Here is a 27,406-nt window from a genome sequence, read left to right on the forward strand (position 1 = left end):
ACAGTCACATGGCACTAACTGACCAATGAGCGCCCAGCCGGAGCTAAATCACTTCCGCCAGAACTTTATTGCTACGCACTCGTGCGGTAAGGTGTGAGTGTCGTGCTGTGGCAGAGTGCGTCTACAGAGAACGTTCTTCGGTATAGGTAGGGAGGAGAGGCGGCAACAGCCATGGCTATCTTCACCCCCACCAACCAGATTCGCCTGACTAATGTGGCGGTCGTGCGGATGAAGAAGGGAGGGAAGAGGTTTGAAATAGCCTGCTACAAGAACAAGGTTGTGAGCTGGCGCAGCGGGGCGTAAGTATTCACCGGCTATGGAAGTATTGGATGAGGGTGTGCTGAGGAGCCAATCAGCTGAGCTTGCACCCTCCTGTGGGCGGGGCTAGAGGAGTAGGGAGGCGTGGAATGCAAACCTGTGAGCAGAACTTTAAAGCAGTAATAAAGTCTCCTTGAGCAAGTAGAAAAACGTGCCCCCTGCAGGTAGAAATCGTAATAAGACTTGCCTACAAACGGAGCCTTCCAGCGCTGGGTTCTCACAGCTCCCCTGATCCCCAGCGGCTTCCATGTAAATCTGGTCGTTCCAGGTTTCAAATCTTCGGCTGCTTGGAAGGCCTGGCTGCGGTGACGTCACCCCTGCGCATGTGCACGCCAGTCGCTTTGCCACAGCATGCAGAACAAGCTGTAAATGTGGTCTGAGCTGTGCATGTGTAGCTCAAATCTCATTACCACTAACAGGTATGGAGGACATTTATGTCAGAAAAGGCCTCTAGGGTCTCTTCTGTTATAAAAACCTTGCCTGTTTGTGGATTTTGGCACGCGGGAGTTTACTACCACTTTAAAGCTACTAAAACCATTAGGTTGCCTTTACAGCTTAAAGTGGAACTTCCACTTTAAAGGGAGTTCCGCTGAAAAAAAATTTAAAAGGCAGCAGCTACAAATACTGCAGCTGCCGACTTTTAATAATTGGACACTCACCTGTCCCAGGGTCCAGCGATGTGGGGGAACAAAACCCTCCTCTCTGCGGCGCCGGCATAGTCACTATGGGCGACCGGCTGTGGCTTCACAGCCGGGCGCGCACTGCGTATGTGCGCTGTGACTGGCCGGGCAATCATCTGGGACCTGCCACGTGTCCCAGATGATTGCCGAGAGGGAGAGTTGAACTTGCGGTGCCCCGGGAGTTAGTGGGAGCTGGAACCCTCTAAAAAGAGGTTATCCGCTCCCCCCCAAAAAAAAGAAATGTATGTCAGGGGGTCACCTTCCCTTAAAGCGGAAGTTCCATTTTTGGGTGGAACTCCGCTTTAAGTACTCCTCGCCCCTTGACATACCACAATTAGCATGTCATTTTTTTTTTGGGGGGGGGGAGTGGGTACCTGGTTTTGAGAGGGACTTCCTGTTCCACTTCCTCCTTCTGGCTGCCTAGGCGACTCCTCCTCCCCCTAGGCGGCCCCTTCCTGCAATCTTCTGGGACACATCACAGGTCCAGAAGATTGCCTGGCCACTAGGAGAGTGCAGTGCGCGCCTGACTGTGGAGCCGCAAGCTGTCACAGCCGGGCGTCCACACTTATATTGTCGATGCAGGGGAGAGGAGTGAGGCATTGGGCGGCTGACTGTGGGACAAGTGAGTGTCTGTTTATTTAAAGTCAGCAGCTAAGCTTTTTGTAGCTGCTGACTTTTAATAAGTGTAACAACCAACAAGCCATAATAAGTGTCTCAACTGCATATTTTTATCACCCCAACTGCAAGTGTAAACTGAACCAAAGGGAGGGCCAGTTCACACCACATGCAGTCCAGTGTGGGGTTTTTTTTGTTTGTTTTTTTCCCTGCATCAAAAAAGCATGGGAAGTAGGTTATGTGGTTTTCAATGGCATAGTTCACACTAGAGGTTGACCGATATATCGGCCGGCCCGATATTTGGCTTTTTTTACTTAATCGGCATTAGCCGAAAGCCGATTATAACTTCAGCGGGACTTGCAAATGACTTCTGTAATAGAAGTCAATGCAAGTTTCCTGGAGTTATCTGTGGAGAGGATTCTCTCCTTCCCCGAGCAGCCTGCCAAGTCTGATAAGAAGATACATTGTATCTTTTCAAGTTCTTTTATCAATAGACTGAACTTGTGTAGAAGTTCTCAGTTTAACCATTTAAAGACTCAATCTTTTCTGACTCTTGTTGCTTACAAGTAAAAATCCTGTATTTTCTGCTAGAAAATCACTTGGAACCCCCAAACATTATATATATATATATATATATATATATATATTTTTTTTAGCAGAGACCCTAGGGAATAAAATAGCGGTTGTTGCAATATTTTATGTCACACGGTATTTGCGCAGAGGTCTTTCAAACGCAATTTTTTTAAAAAAAATTAATGAAATAAAAAAAAAAAAATAAGCAGTAAAGTTAGCCCATTTTTTTTCGTCCAAAAGTTTTGATTACCTGTTTTTGTGTATTTAATATTTAAGATATAGTTATTTTTTTAATCTAAATTATACATACAAGTGAACTGATTGGAGGTTTGTTTTGTTTAATAAATGTTTAAATGTAAAAAATTTTCTGTATCACTTATTACTTAAGGTTGCTTTCACACTGAAGCGGGCAGGCGTTGACGGTAAAACGCTGTTAGTTTTAGCAGCGCTTTACCGTCATTTTAGCGGCGCTATTCGGCTGCTAGCAGGGCTCTTATAACCCAGCTAGCGGCCGAGGAAGGGGTTAAATGCGCCCATGAAGCGCTGCTGCCGAAACGCTTTGCAGGCGCTTTGGCAGCGGTGCGCATTCATTTCAATGAGCAGGAGTGGTGGAGGAGCGGTATACACCGCTCCAAAGATGCTGCTTGCAGGACTTTTTTTTAACATCCTGCCAGCGCATCGCCTCAGTGTGAAAGCACTCTGGCTTTCACACTGAGACTGCAGGGGAGCCGTTTTACAGGCACTTTACAGGCGCTATTTTTAGCCCAAAAGCGCCTGAAAAACACCCCAGTGTGAAAGGGGTCTAACTGTTAGATTTTATGAGATGAAGGGGAAAAAGGAAAAAAAATCGGCCTAATATATCGGCCCAAAAAAATCGGCATCATATATCGGCCACCGCGATTTCTAAATATCGGCATCGGCCAGAGAAAAACCCATATCGGTCGACCTCTAGTTCACACCAGTGCAGTCAGTTGCAGTTCCAGAAAAAAAAAGTAGAACATGCTGCATTTTTTGCACTGGACTCTACTGGAACGCTGTAAAACGCACTGGAACACACATGTCCTTATTTAAGGTTAAGAAAAAAGGAGGAAAAAAATGCACTGAACTGCATCAAAAACGAACTGGAACGCATCAAAAATGTACATGCAGAAAAGCACCTGAAACTCATCCGGACCGCGTTTCTATGGCTTGAACTTGCCCTGAAAGAAATCCCAAATTTTGAATGGTCACCATAACAGGAATAGAGGGGGAATCTTACAATGTGGGTGTTCTGATGATGGTGACAACCAGGGATTTCTTCTCGCTTCCTGCTGTGACTATGGGGACAGGAAGCGAAAGATAATCTCCCCCTATGGGGGCATAGATGGCAAAAATACCTGACGGGAATTATATATAACCCTCCCTTACCCTAACCAAAATTATGCATTCAGTTCTACTTTAAAACATTGTTAACTACTTGCCTACTCTGCACTTTCACCCTCTTCCTGCCCAGACCAATTTTCAGCACTGTAACACTTTGAATGACAATTGCGCAGTCATGCTACACTGTACCCATATGAATTTTTTTTTCTTTTTTCACACAAATAGAATTTTATTTAATCGCTACTGGGTTTTTAAAAAAAAAAAAAAAAAGTTTTTCTTAGTTTCTGTTATAAAATTTTGTAAATGGGTCATTTTTCGGCTGCACTGATGGGCACTAATAGACAGCACTGATATGCGGCACTGATCATCAGGATACTAATGATCAGTGCCCTGGCTATTAATGTAGATGTCTCCTTTCGCACTAGCCGTTTACAGACTGTCTCCTCTCCTCACACTGTGACATCGTGAGGAAAGGAATGCCGATAACCAGCAAGTGTGTTTACATTGTGATCAGCTGTGAGTGGACACAACTGATCATGTGGTAAAGAGCCGCTGTGATTGGCTCTTTACGAAGGGCACAGCGATCACAGAGCACGCCGGGTGCGCGATCACAGGAGGACATAATATGACGCCCCTCCCAGAACTGGCCGACTGCTCTGTAGCCACTATTTTGCTCTAGCACGGTGGACAAGTGGTTAAACCCAAAAGAAAACATTTATTATATTGCAGATTACCAATGCTTACATGTGATGGCTGTATTGGTTTAATTTTTTAGGCTTTCTTTCCTTTATTTTAACCTGGTGATCTGGCCTGTAAGTCTGTGATTTTTCAACAGAACAAGCTTTCCTGAAGATATATTAATGAGAGGATTGAGACAAACAATTTAACACTGATAGGGGTGCTTATAATGAACGGCTTTTATTAATGTAAAACCTTTATCCTAAAAGGAAAAAAACTGCTGCAACTGATTATAAAGTTTTAGCAGGAATTTGGTTTCCATTTGTTAGTGTATCTAAATCTGCTAATACATTTAACATGATGAGCAGGCAGGCTCCAATGTAGCCTGTCCTGTGTGGAAAGTGCCTAAAAAAGAAAACAAATGCAGCCACCACATCTGATGATTGGTAAGCTGGAACATAATACATTTTTGGTTTTGTGTTCAATACCACTTTATAGTGTAACCACTGTTGCAGTGAAATTTGGCAGACCTCCTCCATATGATTAAGTTTCCATTCAAATAGCAATTTATATTTTCTACATTTCTAGTTGATTAATTGGATTAGGAATATACATAGGACTCTACAGGCACCTTTTTTGTTGGGAATAGCTAGAAATGTTCAATTAGGAGACAGTTTAGGACAGAATTGTATAAAATTGCATTAAAGGGGTTGTAAATCCCCGAGGTTTTTCATCTTAATGCATTTTATGTATTAAAGTGGAAAACCTTCTGTAGTGCAGCAGGAAAGTATGACATGTTTGTTATTTAAAAAAGGAAAAGGGGGGGGGGGGGGGGGTGGACCAAACCTTTATAACCTTCCCTTCTTTCACACTGGGACGGAGGGGCATTATCGGTAAAGCGGCGCCAATTTTAGCGACGCTTTACTGCTGTAATAGCATCACTATTGAACCCCCGCTAGCGAACGAATAAAGGGTAAAAAGCGCCGCTGCTGAAACACTTTGCAGGCCCTTAACACTTTGTTAGGACAGACAGTGTGCACATCTAGTTTATAACTGCTAATGAATATCTGTAAGCACTGTACAGACAGGGTTAATTATCGTAAACATAACTCCCTTTACAGAAAAAAATAAATGCACATATTTTTACAGAAACATATATTTTTTTTTTTTTTTTTTGGTTTTTTTTTTTTGTTTTCTGCAGGAGCCTGGAAAGCATTGCGCCAGTAGATCCCGGGTGAAGACATGTCTTCCAGCTTTTGGCCTGTATCTCTGTATGGGCATTCAGCTCATTATAACTACAAGTCCGTCTGCCGTGGTGGAAGACGGTACTTGTAGTTTATTAAAGCGGAGGTCCTCCCACTGCTGCAAAAATTAAAAGCCAGCAGCTACATATACCTCAGCTGCTGGCTTTTAATAATAGGACACTTGCCTATCCTGGGGTCCAGCGATGTCAGCACCATTGGGGGTAATGGAACCCGGCAGTGTAGCCTTACGGTGTCACTCCTCTTTCCTACTGGCCCGGTGGCAGGGGAAGAAGGAGGCCAAGCAGTGACGTCAACGGCCACATCTGTGGCTCTTTGAAGTGGAAATAGGATAGTTGTGGCATCGGATGGGGGGGAGGAGACACATGAGCGGAAGTTCCACTTTTGGGTGGAACTTCGCTTTAATGCACTGGAATCTGTGAATAAGTGATGTGGACGGAATCAGCGGAAGAGGAGACGGGAGGTGGAACATGTTACATGATCCACCATGAATACAACTGGAACATGTAACATGTTCCAAAGGTGAACTTGGCCTTTAACATTACATAGGAAGTGAAAGCACAGTAAGATTTTAAGGTAAGTAAAATGGTTAGCAGCAATTTTAAAATATTTTTCATAGTTTATTATGTGAATAATAACATTTAACAAATTTAAAGTAGATGTTATCCTAATTTTGGCTACAAAAGTGGAAATGCACGTTATGTTTTGGTATCCCTAAATCGGCTGCGTTTTTACATCACATGCACAAGATTTCTTCTGTGCTCAGGAGTAATGCACTGCAGTGTAATGCATTGCAAACTATTTGTATTTAGTTCTCAGCCATTGGCTAAAATGCGCAGTACCAGCCATAGAAAAATAATTGTGTTTATATTATTTAAATAATGTGTACAATTTTTTTTTTTTTTTTGGTCATAGGGAGAAAGATCTAGATGAGGTCTTACAGACGCACTCTGTATTCATGAATGTGTCCAAAGGTCAGGTGGCCAAGAAAGAGGATCTTGTCAAATCATTTGGAACAGAGGATCAGACCGAGATCTGCAAGCAGGTATTCAAATTATGCCAGTTATGATTGCTACCAGTGTTAATTTTGTCTACAAAAATACTTTCGTCTAACACTATTTTAGCTGACTAAAATATGAGTAAAACAATTCAGCAGACTAAAACTTAAATGGCATTTTAGTCAAGACTATGGCTAAAACTAAATTAAAATTTGATGTCAAAATTAACAGTGCACTACCATATGAGAATAAGTAAGGGCATCTACTAAGCTGCTGAAACAAAAGAAATTAAGAAAAATACTTTTCTTCCTTTTTTTTTTTTTAATTTTTTTTTTTCTTAATATTTAATGATGGTAATATGTGCAATGGCATTACAGCCAATAGAGTTTACAGTATTTTGTTTTTGTCGATATAAAAATACTGGCCAAAATTCTTGCTTCCCAATTTTAAATAGTTATACTCACGCTAGTCCACCCCGACCAAACCGGATTTATGCCAGGGAAAAACACCGCTATGAACATCCAGGCCCCCTCATGACAACTCTGGAACCCGGGTGGTGGTGGTGGCCCTAAATACAGCCAAGGCCTTCGACTTAGTCTAACGGCAGTACCTTTTGGGAATGTTTTGGATTGGGGCCTAACTTTATTAAATGGATACAGCTTCTATTTCAAACTCCTAAAGCCCTTGTGTATGTTAACGGATGGCTTTCTGATCAATTTCCCCTCTAAAGGGGCACACAACAGGGGATTGCCCCCCTTTTCTGCTACTGTATGCCCTGGCGGCCAAACCACTGGCCATTGCCATTAGGGCTGAGACCAAAATATCAGGACTAAGCAGTGGTAACACTCTAGAAAAAATAGGCTTATACACAGACGACACCATTCTTTATTTAGCTGACCAGGGTCCATCTTTCAATCCGCACTGGATATTATAGAGTATTTTGGCAAATTCTCTGAACTGCGCATTAATTGGGACAAATGCCAAATTCTTCCCTTGGACCACTTCCCTTCAACCCCCCCCATACACCCTCAATTACCTTTTTTAGCAAGAGTATCAACAATTAAATACTTGGGAGTGGCAGTTACAAGGAGCTTTAGAGATTGTTCCCCTTAATATAATATTGGGGCGTATACATTTAATCAAGATGATCCTTCTGCCCAAGATTCTATATTTGGTGTTACATACCCCTTTTTATATATCCCCATAAAATTCTTTAAGAAAATGGAATCTATTCTGAAGTCCTTTTTTTCTGGGGGCATAGTAGACACAAACTAGCTTGGCCTATCCTAAAAAATCCCACGTCCATGAGGAACATCTCTCTCGGATCTGCAAGATTACTACTTGGCATCTCAACTGACCCATTTGTATTATTTCAACACAACTGAATTTCAACCGTACAGATCACTGGTTTGCACCTGCTCCAGCCGCCCAGCCTATACCCCTATTCAAGCCATTCTTCGTGGGGGGGGCAAACAAATCAAGGATTCCCCCCCCCCCCCCCCCCGCTACAATGATGGGATGCTGCTAACGCATCATCAACGAATATGGGGTTTGTCCCTTAAAAAAAACACACAACATTGGTCAAATCCACTCTCACACCCCCCTATGGCTCAACGGCCACTTGCCGGAACTGCGCACCATCCTGGACCCTACAATCTGGATCACACATGGCGTAATTTACCTATACAATGTCATGACCATGTCAGGGCCTAAAACATTTCAGTCACTTGATGAATTCTCCCTTCAAACCACCTATTATTCAGATACTTGCAGCTTCGCCATGCACTACAAAGCCAGTTTTCGGGGGTCGCTGCCTCACTAGACACCCCCTCCCTGTCCTGAATATTATATTGGGCATGGAACCGTCATTTCCTCTCTTTACTCTACTATTAGACTTCCTGGTAACATGGCATGACTCAAAAGGCCAAATCCGCATGGGAACAGGACCTTGGGGCTGTTAGTTACTCAGATTGAGAGGAAATTCTGCTGGGTGTTAAAACAGCCTCTCCTAAAATATCTGATAGACTAACACAATTATATATATCCTTCACAGAACTTGCCTGGCACCACAAAGGTTGGCTTGTTTTCCACCAACACGTAGTCCATTATGCCCTCTTTGTGCTCAGCCCCCGGCACACTTTTACCACCTGCTCTGGGACTGTCCAAATATGCAGACGTACTGGCTGCAGGTGGTTCAATACCCATATAAGATGGGCTCCCTGGTTGTCCTAGACCCAAAACTATGCCTACTGGGTTTATTGCCAGATGCAGAGGTAGACAAATTCCTGGCCACATTTATATACGAGACCCTCTTTGGCTAGGAAGGTTGTGGCCCGGACCTGGATGCAGGCATCCCCCCCCCCCCCCCCCCCCCCATCCAGATCTGGGAAAAGGATGTCAATCATACACTTCCATTTAAAAAAACTAATATACCCATAGAAGGGTGTCTGCTTAAGTATTCCAGTATGTGGAATAGGTGGTTGGGAGATGACGAGACCTGTACTTGACTGCTGTAGGTACAAACGCAGATTTCACCACCCCTCAGTGATATACCGCTAGGCAACTGTCTTACCTTCCCCTTTCTATAATGGGCTGTACTCTCTAAACTTAGTGCCGAAACCAAGTATAGTTATAGAAATATGTGAAATACTTTGTGTGTTCTGCTCGGACTGACGGGACCAAGAAGTTTGTGTTTCTTATTACTTTATGACATATGTATCTGAACTTGTTGTAATATGTGCATTTACTTCCAATAAAGTTGTTTTTTCCAATTAGCTAAAATCTCCAGTACTTTGTTAGTTAAAACCAAAAAAAAAAAACGGCTAAAATGGTTCAGGTGACTAAAGTACAAGTAAAACTAAAATGGCATTTTAGTCAAGACTGTGAAAAAACTAAATCGAAATTTAACGTCAAAATTAAAGGAGAAATACAGCCAAAGCTTGTACTCTTGTGACCTGTCTTCAGCAGACGGCAGGCTAAAGCCCGCTGTCGGCGGACATCACAGAGCGGGTCCAGGCTTAGGCAAGATCGCAACCATATGGTCGGGATCCACCCACATGCCTGGACTGGTACCCAGGTCAGCCTCTTGGCGTGCCGCTGAGAGCCTGAGCTGGCCGCTTGTGGGCCCCTCCACAGCCCAGTGCTCCAGTGAGTGGAGGTGGGGGGAGCACAGTCACCAGCTCTCTGCTCACGGAGCTGTGAGAACCGAGCAATGTTTTTACCTCCTGTTGCAGAGAATGACTTTTGGGCAAAGCAGCGTGCCAATGATTTCAGAAGGGAATCTGATACCTGGGAAGTCCTGTACACACGGTACTGTGATCAATCTTTGAAGACTGCCCACAGTTTTAAAAAATTATAGCTGCTTTCAGATTAAAAAGAAAAGATGACTTTTAACAGCCTAAAATTACAGCGGGCTTGGGTAGCAATCAGTTTTAAAAGAGAAGTACTCTCTGCTAGTTAAGATTGTGGTGTGTTTGATTATGCTGGTGTTGATATTTTGAATTTTACAAATGCCCCTTCGGTGACTGGTAGTCTCTCTGCTACTCTAGCAAAAAATGTAAAGACTTGCAAATCAGTTATAGGCTTTTTATTACAGCCTATTAGGCTCGATTCACACCTATGCATGTTGCTTTTGGGCGTTTTTGGAGGTTTTTTTTTCATGCTTGCCACGTTTTTGAGCGGCGTTTTTGCCGCGTTTTTGCCGCGATTTGCGTTTTGCGTTTTTTTTTTTTAGACTGTAAAAAAAAAAAAAAAAAAAACAAAAAACAAAAAAAAAAAAACAAAAAAAAAAAATTTAAAAAAAATTAAAAAAAAAAAAAAACGGCAAAAACGCTGCAAAAACGGTGCACTTGCGTTTTTGATGCTTGTCCATTGAAATCCATTACATGCAAAACGCTGCTTTTTGCATGAAAAAAAGTCCCCGACCCTTTCCAAAAATGCAGAGAAACAAAAAGGCATTGATGTGAACATGTTCCATAGGAACCCATGTTAAAAAATTCCCGTGCATTTCTGCAAAATGCATCAAAAAACGCGCTAGTGTGAATGGAGCCTTAGTAAGTTTTCTCCTCACTTCCTGTCCTGGAGTTAGATTTGGAAGGGAGCAAATCTTCCCCAAATGATTGAAAACTCCACATTTTGACAGTTGTCCCTGGGTTAGATTTCACCTCCAACCCCTTATTCCAGTGACAGTTGTAAAATGTTTGATTTTTTCCATACTTTGCATTCACAAAAAAAAACAACAAAAAAATAACCTGTATGAATAAAAAAAAAAAAAAAAAAAAAGTCGATGGACCACATTTTTCTGCCATCACTATTCTGTTTCTATGTAAAGTTCAAAACTAATGTTAGAAAATATTTTTATACTGAAAGGGTAGTTGTTGCTTGGAATACACTTCTAGCAGAAGTCGTGAATCAGTCAACAGTAAGTGGATTCAAATATAGATCTATACTCAGACAAAAAACGTAAAACAAAAAAAAAAATAACAAAACCAAAGTATAAATATAATTTTTTAAAAATGAGGCTGGCTCAGTGGACCTCTTGGTCTTTTTTCTGCTGTTACACTTCTATATTTCAAAGTTAGCATGCATTACCCCATCCAGTGTGCAAACAGCAGTAACCCTTTCCTCCTTTATGCCCCACTCGTACAGGTTCGGTAGTGGCATCCTCAATCTTTCCTGCACTCATTACAGGCATTGGGCATGCATACAGCACACACATGCTGGATATTTAGGATTGCTGTTAAGAATAGCACTGAAAATCTGTAAACCTTGCTTTTGGGGCTTGTTTACAACAGATGCAGTCAGGTGCGTTTTTTTTTTTTTTTTTTTTTTTTAAACCCATAAATGTATGAATGCATATGCAAGAAAAATGAATGCATTCCTAGTGAGTCTAGTTTACACTATTACATTGCTTTCATGTACATTTTAAAAAAAAAAATACTGCTTGCTCTGTTTTTTCACAGCTTTTCTCAGCTTCATTTGTTGGATGAGGACCACCACGGGTATTCAGGGGTGCCTCTTATGGCACAAGCTTGATTGTATGGCTTGCCTGTGCTATTACTGGAGATCCATAACTTCCGGTAAGAGGCTCATTTTGTGGTGGAGAGCATGGTAGCACACTTGCTCTATGTGTATATAAAGAAAATAAATTGAAATTAATTAAGAAAAAAAATATTCCAAAAAATGCACGCAAACATTTATGCAGAAACACACAGTGAACACAGATTGTGATGTAAATTAACCCAGAACTGAGGTTACGGGTAACAAACGGCAGGCAGGCAGGCTTTTATTGCCAAAAAGACATGCAATGTCTCTTAGCGAAATGCCCCTCCCTGCCTGCTCACTGTTCTCTCCAGAGCTGTAAACTCTGCATATGCAGTTGTGCTTACAGTGCCAAGCTGATCTCTGTGCGCTGGCGTGACCTCATCCCGCACCAGCCAATAAAGAAGGCTGAAGCCCGGCACACAGGAGGAGATGCTAGCGAGGGACTGGTGAGTATTCACTTTTTTAGTTTGCTTTAAATGAATTATTTGAATATACTGTAATGGTGAGATTGTATTAAATGTTTTATGTATGGTATATTTGTGCAAACGTTTCCCTTTTAACTTTGGTCTTCTTTTATGTTACAGATTTTGTCAAAGGGGGAGCTTCAGGTATCTGAAAGAGAGCGGAGTACACAACTAGAGCAAATGTTTCGGGATATTGCAACCATTGTGGCTGAAAAATGTGTTAATCCAGAGACAAAGAGGCCATATACTGTGAACCTCATTGAAAGAGCAATGAAAGACATCCATTATTCAGTGAAAGCCACAAAGAGCACAAAGCAACAGGTAAGTTACATAAAGGAGAACTCCGAGCAAATGACAAAGCATTATTTGATCTTGTAATGCATTCTTTAAAAAACATTAAATACATTTTGAAATACAGCTTGTATTAATACAATGATTTGCCATTATATTAGATTCCTATGAACCCATTCACAGCAGCCCTCAGACAGTGGAAGAGAGGGGCAGCACTGTGAGCCAGATATTGTTCTATTGCTTTGTACGATGCTATCAGTTTAATGCTGAACATGAATGATATACACTGAAGAAAAAGAAAAATCTTCCTGCATGTACTATAGGCTTACATCAGATAATTCATTACCATTGGACATTATAAAACTCTGCACATGGCATGGTGCATGCCTGCAGCTGAAGACTCAAGTAGGTCATATGTGGCACATACTGTATAGCTGAGATTATGTAATGGTGATGATTGAAATCCTAGGCACAAATTTTACAAAATATTCATATGCGATGGCATCAGTACAGCAATATAGTATTTCAGCTGTCACTGAATTAGGCTGTTGTACAGATTTTCATTTACATTTAATGTATTTATGTGCATTTACATCTATCATTCAGTTGACTAATGGAGGAAACAAACTTCCTACACATAGCTGTTATATGTACTAGTAAATACCCCTTCTGTTTGTTTGATGATAGACTCCTGATAAGACTGATCAGCCACACACAATTTGACTGCGTTGGCTGCCTGCAGAGTCTGGCAGTCAGCCGCACGGGATTCGATTCGATTAACCTTTTTTCTTCTTGTGCGATCAGATATTGTTAAATGCTGTAGCTCTCTGAGGCTGGGTTTTCACACTGATGCGGTGTACTACATTGCATGTCATTTGTACAGGAATTGTACCGGATTCGTACAAAATAATTTTTGTACAAATATTCTCGTCCGAAAATGTATACGTGCATGGCCAGCATAGGATACTGAATAACAGCAGCATATTTTATTTATTTATTTTATCACCTGTCATAATGGGCTTAAAAAAGTTAGCCCTTTATAGTACAAAAACATCAGATAATCATCAGTGAAAGTAGTAATAATAGTATAGAGCGTCCCTATAGCAAGGTAAAAAAAAAATCCTGCCTTCAGAATCACTTGCTTCCTTCTCCTGCCCAGGACTACATGTCCCATGAGGCATTGCACCTCATGCATACCCAAGCTCTCAGGCACTTACAGCTCAGTACACCATCCATACATATCAGTATGTGCCGCACTGAATTTCCTGATATGTAAACAAATAATGTATTCTGCACGCAGGCCAACTAATCGGCTCACCAAATAATCGATTATAAAAATAGTTGAGAACTATTTTTATAATCGATTTATGTCGATTAGTTGTTTCAGCCCTAGTTGAGACAAACCATTTAACACTGACAGGGTTGCTTACAATGGTCAGCTTTCATTTATGTAAAATCTTAATCCCAAAAGAAACAAAACTGTTGTAACAGCTTAAACGTGGTAGCTAGATTTTGGCTTTAATTTGTTATTGTATCTAAATCTGCTAGTACATTTAACATTCCCATTCCCTGTTGCTCCTTTAGTGTAGGCACTCTAATACAAGAGGTGTATGAACACAAGGTGAAAACGGAGGGGGGGGGAGCCTATTGAAGAAAAATATATATATCTGCCATAAAATATTTGGCTGTATTGCATATGTTGCGTCTAAGCATAAAATACACATGCTTGCATTTTTTAAGAAGTTAAAAATAAAAAATTGAACCGCAAAAAAATCATGTGCATTGTTTTTCAGGCCTTGGAAGTCATAAAACAGCTTAAAGAAACCATACAGATTGAGCGTGCCCAAATGAGGTTGAGGTTTATCCTTCCTGCCAAGGATGGTAAACGACTAAAGGAAAAGCTGAAACCATTAATTAAGCATGTGGAAAGTGAAGATTTTGACCAGGAACTGGAAATTGTAAGCAAATATCTTTTGAAACCCTTTAGAACAAACTGTTCTTATTTTGCTCTCCTTTGTTCTGTTAAACCATTGAAAATATTTTATATTATACAGTATCTATTATATAATTGCAAAAAATAAAATCAAAAAATCTGTTGATCCTGCCAGATACCTATTGAGCTGATAACTTTCTGTGCTCTCTGCTTATGCTGTACTCTTATCTGTTAGCATTGTTCCAATCTATCTTTGAACTACAGAACTCCTCCCTGTTATAGAGCTGAGGAGAGGAGGAGGTGTAGTCCTAACACATTTCCTGTCCTCCAAAAGACCCCTTTCACATTGAAGACTGCCCCACACTAGCAGTAAAGTGCTGATCGCTTTACCGGTGCTGTGCGGGCAGGAGCGGGCACTTTTTTTACCCCCAAAGAAGGGGTTAATAAGGGGTTAAAAGTGTCGCTGCTGAACACTTTGCAGGCACTTCGGCAGCGCTGTCCATTGATTTCAATGGCAGGGACGTTTTAGGAGTGGTGTATACACCACTCTCGCACAGCCCCAAAGATGCTGCCTACAGGACTTTTTTTTTTTTTTTTTTTTTTTTGCGTCTTGCAAGCGCACTGCCCCAGTGTGAAAGCACTCTTTCACACTGGGGAGGCAGTTTAAAGCGCATTTCTTTGCATGAAGGGAAAAAAAGTGTGCAGCTTCCCCCCAGCCCCCCTAATACTTAAGCCCCATCTCGATCCAATGATGTGCATGAGAGCAGTAGCTCTCTCGGATCTCTTCCTCCTTATAGGGCTATTGACTCCCACTGCTGTCAATCACAGCCAGTGCGGAGGAAGAGGTTGGTGGGGCCTAGTCGCACTGTGTGTGTCTTATGGACACAGAGGCGTCTCGAGTGAGCACGGGAGTTAGCACCCCATAGCCACTTGCTATGGGGTCACAAGGCAAGAGGGAGGAGCCAGGAGTGCAGGCAGGGGACCCGAGAAGAGGAGGATTGGGGCTGCTCTGTGCAAACTACTGCACAGAGCAGATAAGTATAATGTGTGTTATTTAAAAAAAACACAAGCCTTTACTACCACTTAAAATTTTAAATATTTCACATTTATCCTTGTGCAACTAGCACATGGAAAGTGTGAGCCTGCTACTATAAAGTTTATGTAGCTGGTTTATTGCTTTGCATTTATATTCTGACTTTGATCCATATGTACGCTGCTGACTCAGAGGAGAATCAACTGCAACATTTAGAGGATCTTCACCTTGGGAAAAAAAAAAAATTCAAAGTCAGCAGCTACAAATACTGTAGCTGCTGGCCTTTAATAAAAAGACACTTACCTGGGCAGGGATCCAGCTCTCTGCTCACCCAGGCTGGTACTCTTCCATCTTCTGGTCCCTGGCACCATGATATTGACTGGGAAGCCAGCTGTGACTCCCTGCAGCTTCCAAGCTGGCTCCTCATGCATGCGCAAGTCGTGTTTTACTTTGCGAATGGACCTGCAGCCTCCTTGGATCTGTGACCTGTCCCAGGAGGCTCAAAGCAGGGAGGGGGACGGGGACCATACTTTTACTGGGATTGCATAGGCGATTCCAGTGGAAGTGTGTACCTGCCAGGAATAAGTACCCTCCCTAAAATTAAGAAGAGCGGCTGACCACATTTATTAGGGCTTGTTGACACTATCTGCAGTGATCCCCTTTTTTTTTTTTTTTTTTTTTTTTTTTTTTTTTTTTTTTCCTTTTTCCATACTGGTACCCCTGCTAGGGCACATTTGTCTTCTATGTGTCTCGTTCACACCCCTATGCTGATGTTATGTGCAATGTGGAAAAATGCAACATGTTTGTATTTTCTGCAGCACATTGGATGGCAGTATATGTCACTGCACAGCAGCTTAACTCATTGCTGTGCAACATTATTGAAATACCACTTCAAATAAAGTTGAGGAAAAATAGAAAACACAAGTAACATCGCACTGATTCCTATCACAGCTGATGTTGACGCTAGCCTGCATGGTTAACTACTTAAGGACCAGCCGCCGCGGTTGTACTGCGGCAATGTGGCTGCTTCCCATGAATCACCGTCATTGTACGTTGGCTCGTACATGGTGATTTTGTATGCGCACGCACCCACTGGCCAGCGGGGGAGACAATCACCCGGTGGGGTGGACTCTATGTCTGTCGGCCACCTGCGATCGTTTCCCACAGAGAGAGAAAGGGGATTTGCCGGTGTAAACAAGGCAAATCTCCGTTCTGACGGGAGATCACACAGATCCTGTCTTTCTGCTATGCAGGAAAACTGATCTGTGTGTTAACCCAGTCATACAGTCCCCCGTACAGTTAGTAAACGCACTGAGGGAACAGATTTGACCCCTTAATTGCCCGTTAACCCCTTCCCTGCCAGTGTCAGTGCAATAACAGTGCACATTTTCAGCACTGGTCGCTGTAATGTCACTGGTTCCCAAAAAAGTGTCAAAAATGTCAGGTGCCTGATCTGTCTGTCGCAAAGTCAGTCACGCTAAAAATCACTGATTGCCTCCATTACCAGTAAAAAATAAATAATAAAATTGCCATAAATCTATCCTTTTGTAGATGCAACAACTTTTGCGCAAATCAATCAATATACGCTTATTGCGGGGTTTTTTTTTTTTCTTTACCAAAAATATGTACAATACAAAATTGTCCTTCTTCTTCTTCCTTTTTTTTTTTTTTTTTTTTTTAATTTTTGTTTTGTTGTTGACCACAAAACCCTGTCAAAAATGCACCAAACTATACATGCATTTTTCATGCACTCTCATAGACCTCCTATGAGGCCAAAATGTACTGTACTGCACCAAAAATCACATTGATGTAAATGGGCACCATGGAGAATAATGTGATTTCCATTGTCACGCATTCCAGCGCATCACAGGAGAAATGGCCCTAGTGTGAACGGGGCCTTATATGTGAAATTAAAATTATGAGTTTTAGAATTTTTTTTTTTTTTTAAATTTCAAATACAGGAATTTAAATTAAATGTGAATTTTTGGATGTGTTTAAAGTTTATCTTAAGCCCAAACAACCTTTTTTTGGGTTCGATCCCTTATCAATGATTTTCTTTAGCTGTATGTGTCCTCTTTGGGAAATTCCACTTCCCCAGATACACAACAGGAAAGGAAATAACGTCTCTACAAAGTGGGAGGAAAGCTCCTCTAATTCATTGTCACTGGAACCGGCGAATGCATTAAAATTTCCCCTTTATTTCTGGTGACCCCTGAAAAAATGTTAGATTTCCCAAAACAGTCTGTACGAGTATTCGTGGTCACCAGAAAAAAAAGAGTGAATCTCCCCAGCAGAAACATAGAAAGAAATATCTGCCAGGGGAGGGGTTTCCACACTATTACATTCTAATAAAATTGCTAAAAGATTTGACTTTCAATATACTTCACTATTTACACACATACATTTTAATAAAGAGATGGATATACTTGATAAACCAGTTCTTAGATGATTTAATCATCAAGCATCACACATTTAATGAAAATTAATAAACTGTCTGGGCTAGAGAGCAATGTACCCAACCTGCTGTAAAAAAATGAAAAGATGAAGCGGGGTAGCATGATTGTAAACATACAATGAACAAGAACCCCTTGTTAAGTTAATTACCCATATTTTGATAACAATCCAGTTTTACTAGTTAATATTCTGTAAGACCTTTTAGCAGCACAATAAAACAAAAATGGTTCTAATTTAGGGGAAAACTCATGGACATCATTGGGACTCGCTGTGTGTGTGTGTGTGTGTGTGTGTGTGTGTGTGTGTGTGTGTATATATATATATATATATATATAATTTTAAATTATTCTCTATCTCTCAGAGGCCCTATAGAATTAAATAAGTGTAGCCATTTTTTATGTCACACAGTATTTGTGTGGTTTTTTTTTTTTTTTTTTTTTTTTGTTTTAACATTCATTTTTTATTTAGTTATCGGAACATAAAATAACAAGGACATTAAGAAAAGTATAACAGGTTCACACTATTACAGTTACATAGTATAGAGAATGCATTTTTGATAAATACATTAAGTCAGTATAATAATTGTGAAACGGTATTTGTATTTCAAACGCTATTTTTTTTGTAAAAATGCGCTTTGATGAATTTTTATTGCACTATAATACCCAATTTTTTGCAAAAATATAAAAGATACTCAACATGTCACGCTTTAAAATTGCATCTGCCTGTGGAATGGTGCCAAACTAAAGTACCTAAAATTCTCCATATGTGATGCTTTAAACTCCTTTACAGGTTACTAGTTTAGAGATACACTGGTCTGGTGCTAGAACTATTGGTCTCGCTCTGACATTCCTGATGATACCTCACGCGTGGTGCGATCACCGTTTACATATGTGTGCGGGACTTGCATATGTGTTCGCATGGGAGGGGCGGGGGGGGAACCGGTGCTCTTTAAATTTTTTTTCTTTTTTATATATATATATATATATATATATATATATATATATATATATATATATATATATTATAGCCATCAAATAGGATCAACAACATTTTATGTAACAGCATGGGCCATGACGGAGGGATCTATTAGACCTCAAATCTCTCCTCTGGCCTCCAATGCAGCTTATCAGACACAGATCTGTCTGGCTGCTTTCCTGGCCACTAACGGCCAGGTAAACAAAGAGCTTCCTCCCTCTCTATATTGTACAGCCGGTCACATCACTCCCTGGCTCTGCGATCAGACAACAGAGCCCATGAAAGGCGGCAGTGTGGGGGGTGAAGAACCCCTTCCGCCTCCCGCAGAAGTCATTGAGTGGCTGTTCAACCACTCAAATCACTTCTGCTGAACAGGGAATCGCCAGCTGCAATATTTGATACCTGCAGGTATCTTCCTGGTATAACCACTTCAACCTAAGGACTTCCATGTTAGTCCTGTGGTATTGAAGTGGTTAAATCTAAAAATCTATGTATCCAAATATGCTACTAAAGCCTGGTACGTACGATGAGATTATCAGACGACTGATCGTCTTTTTTTTTTTTTTTTTTTTGCATGCTAATTTCAGATCGAACCTGAAGAGTTTACTAAAGTCACAAATTATTGTATGACAGAATAAAAATTCGGAAGTGATGTAATGTGTTGTGGTGTATATGTATTGCATTTTCAAATGACAACTGTACTGATTAAATGAAAATTGTACGATCTGACATCGTACATAAAAAAGTCATGCATGTCTGATCAGATATCATCACATGAACTGTCATGATCGGCTCTGTACTAACGATCTGATTATCGTACTATTGCTCTGAAAACTATTTTTTTTTTTTTTTTTGTGTATGGGGCTTAAAGCTGTATTTGCCCTGAAAAATATTACATATAATATGGATAGACTAATAAAATAAAAAATATTAGGTACATAACCTAAGCTTCTCTGTAGGGATCGACCGATAATCACTTTTTTTTTTTTTTTTTTTGAAGTATCGGGCACAAGTGCTCCCGATTTTATTACCGATATTGCTTGAAGGGGTTTTACCGGGGTGATGAATGCAGCTGCGTACAAAGCTGATGCTTCATTCGGGTTTCGGATTTAGTAACCTGGAAATGTCAGGACATCACTTCCCAGATTACTGGCATCTTAAAGGCGCCAGTTTAGAAAAAAAAAAATAAAGTATTCAAAAATGCAGATCTTGATGCTTTGAATACTTTCAAGTGCAGTGGAGGGGTATAGGGTCTTATAGACCCCAGATCCCTCCATAAAGGAGTACCTGTCACTGCTTATTACTGTGACAAGGGATGTTTATGTTCCCTGTGACAGCAATAAAACTATTCCTTTTTTTTTTTTTTTTGTATGTACACAATATCGGCCTGAGATGTAACCAAAGTATCGTGTCGGCACCAAAGAAATAATATCAGCTGATCCCTACTAATCTGGACAAAATATACTGTTCTGGGACTACCCTGTGTGTGTTTTTGTCCTTGTTCTATTTACATAGCGCATTACAAAATGGGTTCTAATGACCGAGTTCTAAATCTAACTATACACAACTTAATATATTAGCTGTGTTTTTTTTTGTTTTTTCCCCCCTGATGGTTTACCTACTGTATGATGGTGTACAATAAAAATACTACTTTTCTTTTTTTATTTATATAATATTTTTTTTTTTTATGTTAATATGTTGTAATTTAAAATATGCTGTTTCCCTCACTTAGGTGTGCTTGATTGATCCAGGCTGCTTTCGGGAAATAGATGAGCTGATACGATGTGAGACCAGAGGAAAAGGCACCTTGGAAGTTCTGAGCTTAAAAGATGTAGAAGAAGGAGATGAGAAGCTAGAATAAGAGAAATCATACATTGTTTGTTCACTATAGACTTTAATAGCTTTCCACAATTAAAAGCTTGGTTTTAAGACTTGGTGCAGTCAGCCTTTGTATTCATAATGGCTATTTTGGGAGAGTGCCCTTCCATCACAACTGAAAATGAAGAACTTTGTATCCTCTGTATAACATTTGCCAGTGAAGTTAATCCAATATATTGCTGAGTTACTTGCGCTAACACCTTAACATTTAACATTTAATATTTGAGGACTTTATAACTACAGATGTTTTACGATTTTTTTTTTTTTTTTTTTTAAGATTGTTTCAATTTTGTTTTGAAATGTATCCTCTCCATAGAAAAAAATAGGCATTTGATTAGCTTTTCAACTACTTGCAGCAAGTGTGCCTCACTGCTAAGTGTTTTTTTTTTTTTACTTCTTTATTTTACTACAATTTAGTCTGACTTTTATCAAAATGTTGGAGGATGTTTACAACATACACTAAGCAGTTATTTAGCTGGAACCATGATGGCTACCACTATGCCATTTTCCTAAACCCATACAGTTGATTTTAGAGAACATCTGGAGGGTTGCCAAGCATAACTTGGGATGGTTTAAGGAAACTTGATGTTTCAGAATTTACCAGATGATCTAACCACAAGGTGGTGGACAACTGCTTAAAATAAGTTTGGTGTTTGATATTCACTGTATGGCTAATTTTTAATTTATTAAGAAATACATAAAATATATTTTTGTGGGATATTTTGTGAAACTTAAAGGATATTTACACTTGTATATCTGTTGGTTAAAGCACTTGAGTTTAAGGATTCCCCAAAGTATTTGGTGGTGAATTACATTGTGAAAGCATGAAGTCAGTATGGTTCTAATTGTTTCCTCCACAAAAAACTTTGTTCATACTCTACAGAGCAGCAGCTTAGTATACGTAGGTCACTACAGACAACACCGATCTGTACAACAATGATTAGTATTCCACCTACAACACATGGAAACCTTCCATTGACCGTTGTAATTCTAAAAATCAGCGATGTTTGCAATGACTTGTACTTTTAGGCGTTGGTGTCTTCTATCGCATTGGTGATAGAGATGTAGCAGTTTTTTGTTTTTTTCTTGTTAACCGATTTTTTTTTTTTTTTTTTCCTCCCTATACATCAGTGGTTCTCAACCTGGGGGTCAAATGACGATTTGCCAGGGGTCACCAAATCCTGGGCTGTTCTTGAAGCCCACACCACTCTCCCAGCATTTTCATGGCCGCCCAGCAGGCTGGCCATGGAGCCTGTGGAAGCCCAGCTGGGCTGTTCCTGGAGCCCGCAGCCACCCATTCAGTCTCTTCCCAGCCCCTCATTCAGTTAACGGCAGAGACTAGAGGTTAGCTGATTGGTGAAGGAGACCCTATCTCCTGATTTCGGCATAGGTGTCACTGCTGCGAGACACCACAGAGCTGGAGACACAGTGAGTTACTCTACCTGTGATTAGAGTTGCCATTAAAAGTCCCCACTACAGTTCCCAGATCAGCAGATGGCCTTGACCTAAATTGGCTGATCAGAACTCCCCCCAGCACTGCCACTCATCCCATCCCCCCCAAGGCGTAAGAGAAGGAATGAAAATAGAGAATACATGGAAGGGAGAGGAAAATAGGGGGTGGGAACTAAGAAAAAGGGAGAGAAAGAATAAGAAAAAGAAGGCTAGAGAGAGGGATGGGGGGAAAAAAACAAGAAATTAGGATAGAGAGAGATAAAAGGGAAAGAAAGGAGAACAAAGAGTGTGGTACATCCTAAAATGTACCATAAAGGGTTTTAATACTGTACAAGGGGAAGAAACTCAGGGAGCGCTAAATGTCTGTGGGTTAGGGGTGCAAATGACTTGTCTTGCCTTGGGTACTGACAACCCACGCTACGAAAATAATTTTACTGTTCGGGTCCCCACAACTTGGAAAATGTTATCAAGGGGTCATGGCACTAGAGAGTTCAGAACCACTGCTATACATATTGTTAAATGCTACAGGCTTGCTACCCCCCCAGGTGTGATATCCACAAGTCAGGAACTTTAGTGTCCATGTTCCTGCTATTTCTTTTACCTAGTAAACGCAACAAGAAATGGTTTTCATGGGACAACAACAACACAATCCTTCCCTTAGAGAGAGAATTGTAGGTTAAACAAGTCATGTCTTAAAAACGAAATATTTGTTGATGGTTTTGATGTTACAATACTTAGAGAAGCTCCAGGCTCCTTCAGAAAAAAATAAGTCAGCAGCTATAAATACTGCTGACTTAATATTAGGAAACTTGCCTGTCCAGGAATCCAGCTGTGTCCTTACCTGAGCCTTTTTTTTTTTCCCTCTGGTGCTGTTGTCACAATCTCCACTAAGGGAAACCGGCAGTAAGCCTTGCAGCTTCACAGCCAGTTCCCTACTGCGCATGCACGAAACACACTGCGCTCTGCAAATGGGCTGGCTGTGGGAGAATGAGGGAGGCCAAATTTCCAGTTGAGTTTGCAGTAGCAAACTCAGCCAAAAGTGGGAGCGGGTACCTGTCAAAATCAGGTACCCGCTCTTCCCCCTCTCCCAAAAAACTGCCAACTATAGCAGCAAGGGGGGGGGGGCGCAAACAAGTGGTGCTTCCCCTTTTGGGTGGAGCTCCACTTTAAATTGATATAAAGGGTTGGTGTAGACATTCATCCAAGATCTTTACATGAAGAAATATAATATATGTGTTGAGAGATGACAGCTGTCAGCAACTCACTGCATTTTACATTATCTAACTGCTCTAATTTCAATGGCCCACGGATACTTCTAATTAAATTGCCTGTTTGGCTTGACTTAACTTTATTATACAGAAAGCTCTTATTTTTTTTTGTCATGACTTCTTTGGGTCTAAACCCTACCCACACATTTTTAATCAGGTCACCCTTGCTAAGCACTAAAGAACTTATTGGACAGGGGAATCACAAACCTCAAAGTTGAGTTTAGCCTGCATTCACGCCTGAGAAGAGCGTATTCTAGGTAATTTTAAATAGTTTTTTGCCTGTTTATAAAGCTTCAGGCATTTGTTTCCTGCCCTGGGTGAGGGGAGGAGAGGAGTCCTTTGGATGTAAAAATGGGGGTATTGGGCATTTACAGGTGCTCCCAGTATAGGGCCAAAACCACCAGAATATGCTCAAAAAAATGAAAACTTGCATACTTTTTTTTTTTTTGAGTATAGTGTGACTGAGCACACAAGTGTAAACAGGGATAACTAGAAATAATGGGATTCTGCATGTTGCTAGTGAAGCACAGGGAAACGACCTGAAAAATGCTTGCGTGTGAATGAGGACTTAAGCTGGGTACACGCTTTCTGAACAAACACAAGCAATGTTAGTGTGATAATCTCTCTGCTCTGTATTGTATGCTATTGCCGCCCCCTACTAGAACTCACAGCCTTTTGGCTACCAGCACTGATCAGTTGCTGGTTTTCCAGCATGCCTGTTTGGCAGACCAGCTTCTGTAGAACAGACAGCTGTAGATGGGCCGAAAGTCAGCCAGTTCCTGCCGAACTGAATTTTTTCCAATATTCAGCCCGTGTATACCGAGGTTTAGTAACAGAGTGAAACTAGTTTAAGAGGGACACACAGGGGGTCTTCTGTCTAAAAGATAATAGATCATTTGTAGCATCTGTCTGACGGTCATTGTCATGTTATCACTGTTTTTTTTATAGTACATTTATAAAATGGCTAGGATTGTTGAACCCCCTATTTTTGCATGGCTTAACATGAATCTGTTTTGTAGCAAGCACAATTGCAATAGGTGAAAGAGTATAGCAACATTTATGTGTGACAGATTATTTTCACAAAGTTTAACATTTTAAAACAATGTTTATTGCAATATCTGCAAAACATATAAAACTTTTAAGGTAAACATTTTTAATATTTATCATACAAAATAAAAAATTCAAGTTCTCTGCCAAAATTGATCAATACAGAATGAGCAAAGTCAGATATAAAGTCCTGCACATCGTCACGCTTTGTAAAAGGTAAAAGCAGGATACCACCTATTGAAGCTTGTACTGTATAAATTTCTTGCATGGGGAATCGATGTGGAGTGAGATGTGAAAATGGACTGTGTGGGAGAGGAATATATAACTTAAATAAATAAATAGGCCCCTATGAGGCTCAAATCTACTGCTGTTTCTCCACTTATTTTCTAAAGTTGGTGTGAACACCATGTGTGTTTTTGTTCAAAATGAAGGCTGACACTTTAAAGAGGAGCTCAAGGCTCCCCCAAAAAAATGAAGTCAGCAGCTAGAAATACTGTAGCTGCTGAGTTAATATAAGGATGCATACTTGTCCAGGGATCCATCGATATCCTAACCCAAGCGGATTTTTATCTTATGGCTTCACAGACAGTTTTCTACTGCACATGTGCGAGTCGTGTTTTGCTTTGTGAATGGTCCTGTAGACTTCTGGGACCTGTGATAAGAGTCTACTGTGGCTGGAGGTGGGGACCTAACTTTCATCTGATTGCTGCAGCGCATCTGACTGGAAGTGGAGGAGCTGGTATCTGTCAAAACCAGGTGCCCACTCCCCCACTCCCCCCCCCCCCCCCCCCCCCCCCCAAAAAAAGTGCCAAGTGTATGCAAACAAACGGAACTTCCCCTTTTGGGTGAAGTTCCGCTTTAATGTATTCGTGTTGGGAGCTTTATCTTGTAAACAAAAGATTACAGTGCAAAATTCAAATGGTCAAACCCATAGTTTGCCCTAACCCTAGACACCAGGGTTTTTTTCAAACAGTTAACTGGTTTCTTATTTATACAAGCCCACACTCAAATACATTAGTATTTACACCTAACATGCAAAACACTGGAATAATTCTTGAAATCTGATCATAGTGACTTGGTGACAGATCAAACTGCTCTCAAATTCCATTTTAAATGTATATGATGTCCAGATTATATTTCTCAACCTGAAAAAAATAAAACATTTGATTAGCACATAAATTTCTTGTTTCTGTAGATGTTTATTAAGCTGAATTGAACTATAAGTTTGCAACATTCAATTTCCATTCTTTTGTTTGTGCACGTAAAGTACAACCTTTATAAAAAAAAAAAAAAAAAATTTATAGCATAGGGCAGTGAAATTTAAATTTGCATTCACTATCATTAGGGTCTTCAACTATAAATTATTTCCTACTGGAATTGTTTAAAAAGCAGATGTTTTATATATGGCTTTTTTTTTTTTTGCACAGTAACATTGGTCCTGCTTGGACCAATTTAGGTATATATGTGCCATACCTGACTAATCACTGTAGTAGGCACCACTACGGTGTTTACTCCTGGCTTCCAGGTCCTATGAGTAGTGGCTGCCCTTGTCAACACACTGGGTCGCTTGCTCAGCATTGGCACCTTTCTGGCAATCCGTTACTTTTTCTCAATGAATGAAGCTTCCTCTGATTGGTTGAGGTGAGGCGGTGACATCACTATCTCCACCTTGTACATCGGGGAATGCTTTGCATTTATTGAAAAATGTTCTCCGAATGGTGGCCGTGTTGAGCGAATGACCCCTGCAGGGAAGCCACTCAGCACAAGGCCCAGAAGCCAGTGGGAATCACTGTAGTAGCAGTGTCTGCTCCAGGCATTTCCAGCTTCTACAGGGATTGGCCAGGTATGGCACATGCATTCTTACATTGGTCCAGTTTGAAACAATGTAACAATGCAAAAAAAATGTATATGTAAACTGCAGCTTTAAAGCTTAATTCTAAAAGTCCCTTCAGACAGTTTAGGCCAAGCTGATCCACACAAATTGTTTACTGTGCTTACATGTGCACTTACTGCTGGAATACAGCGATGTATCTGAGGCTACATACAGCTTATACAGTGCACACAGCCACTGCATCTGTAAGTGCTGTAAATAATTTGATTTGGGTCAGTTTGGCCCAAATGAACTATTTAAAAGGGACATTAAACAAAGCGTTAGACTTTAGTATCATTTATGCCATGGTGGTCAGTAACTACAAAATGTTCATGTAGGCATAGTATTTCATTGTTTCTACTGTCCCCACATGGCATGAAAGCAAGAAAATCCTTAATATTCCATTTGCTTCCCATGATAGACTTAAAGTGTCACTAAACAGAGAAGTGTTAACTGTCATTCACCTAAATCATGTACACTGCTAAAAAAAAAAAATTAAAGCAACACTTTTTAGAGTCAAATATGTTTTATTGTCATTAACAAAATAAGGTAACGTGAGTAGCAGTCAGATGTCAGTATCATGGGTAGTACAAAGTATGTCACACTTCCAGTATATAACACGAAACTGTGCCAACGAGAGCACTAATATTAGACATGTGCACAGCCAAAAAAATCGTTCATTTTCGTTTCATTAGTTTTTTTTTGGTTTTTTTTTTTCGTTTTTCGGGTCATTCGTTATGATCGCGATTTGTAAATTCGTAAATGCGTTCATTCGTACATTTGTAAATTTGTAAAATCGTACATTTGTAAATTAGAAAATTCGGAAATTTGTAAATTCGAAGTTTGAAAATCCAAAAACCCGAAAATTCAAAAATCTGAAATAGTAACTAACTATTAAATTATAGGTATTGTAATTTCCTTTCAAATTTGACTGTCAGTGAACGTAACAAATACGAATTTATCCGAAGTTATGAATTATACAAAATGAATGCTGCATCTAAACAAATGGAACGGAACAAATTAATAATAAATAATAATACGTTGTTATTATTATTATTGTTATTTATTATTATTAATTCATTACGTTCCATTCCGTTTTTTCAGATCATTCATAACTTCGGATAAATTTGTATGTGTTACGTTCACTAACAGCCAAATTTGAAAGGAAATTACAATACCTATAATTTAAAAGTTACTAGTAATTACTAATAG

The 27,406-nt window shown here is 40.3% G+C and overlaps 2 protein-coding genes across 2 annotated transcripts in view; one reads left to right on the top strand and one right to left on the bottom strand.

Annotated features, from left to right (window-relative positions):
* The first annotated feature begins 23 nt into the window (after positions 1 to 23).
* SBDS (SBDS ribosome maturation factor) lies at positions 24 to 25,503 on the top strand. The gene is made up of 5 exons (XM_073615097.1): positions 24 to 299; positions 6,404 to 6,533; positions 12,114 to 12,314; positions 14,078 to 14,242; positions 20,412 to 25,503. Exons 1-5 carry the CDS (start codon positions 172 to 174, stop codon positions 20,538 to 20,540), a joined length of 753 nt encoding a protein of 250 aa, XP_073471198.1. The 5' UTR covers positions 24 to 171; the 3' UTR covers positions 20,541 to 25,503.
* LOC141128050 (merlin-like) overlaps positions 24,363 to 27,406 on the bottom strand; it is a 142,313-nt gene continuing 139,269 nt past the window's right edge. The window contains exon 18 of the mRNA XM_073615096.1: positions 24,363 to 25,469. Coding sequence (XP_073471197.1) covers positions 25,434 to 25,469 — 36 coding nt within the window. The 3' untranslated portion in view covers positions 24,363 to 25,433. The remainder of the gene's footprint in view (positions 25,470 to 27,406) is intronic.

This window comes from Aquarana catesbeiana, linkage group LG02 (genome assembly GCF_042186555.1).
Source record: "Aquarana catesbeiana isolate 2022-GZ linkage group LG02, ASM4218655v1, whole genome shotgun sequence".
NCBI classification, from domain to species: Eukaryota; Metazoa; Chordata; class Amphibia; order Anura; family Ranidae; genus Aquarana; species Aquarana catesbeiana.

Excerpts from the sequence above, each read along its gene's own strand:
- SBDS (XM_073615097.1), top strand. The coding sequence starts at position 172 with ATGGCTATCTTCACCCCCACCAACCAGATTCGCCTGACTAATGTGGCG. Across the intron at positions 6,534-12,113 it reads AGACCGAGATCTGCAAGCAG|ATTTTGTCAAAGGGGGAGCT; the intron begins GTATTCAAATTA and ends TTTATGTTACAG. Across the intron at positions 12,315-14,077 it reads CAAAGAGCACAAAGCAACAG|GCCTTGGAAGTCATAAAACA; the intron begins GTAAGTTACATA and ends ATTGTTTTTCAG.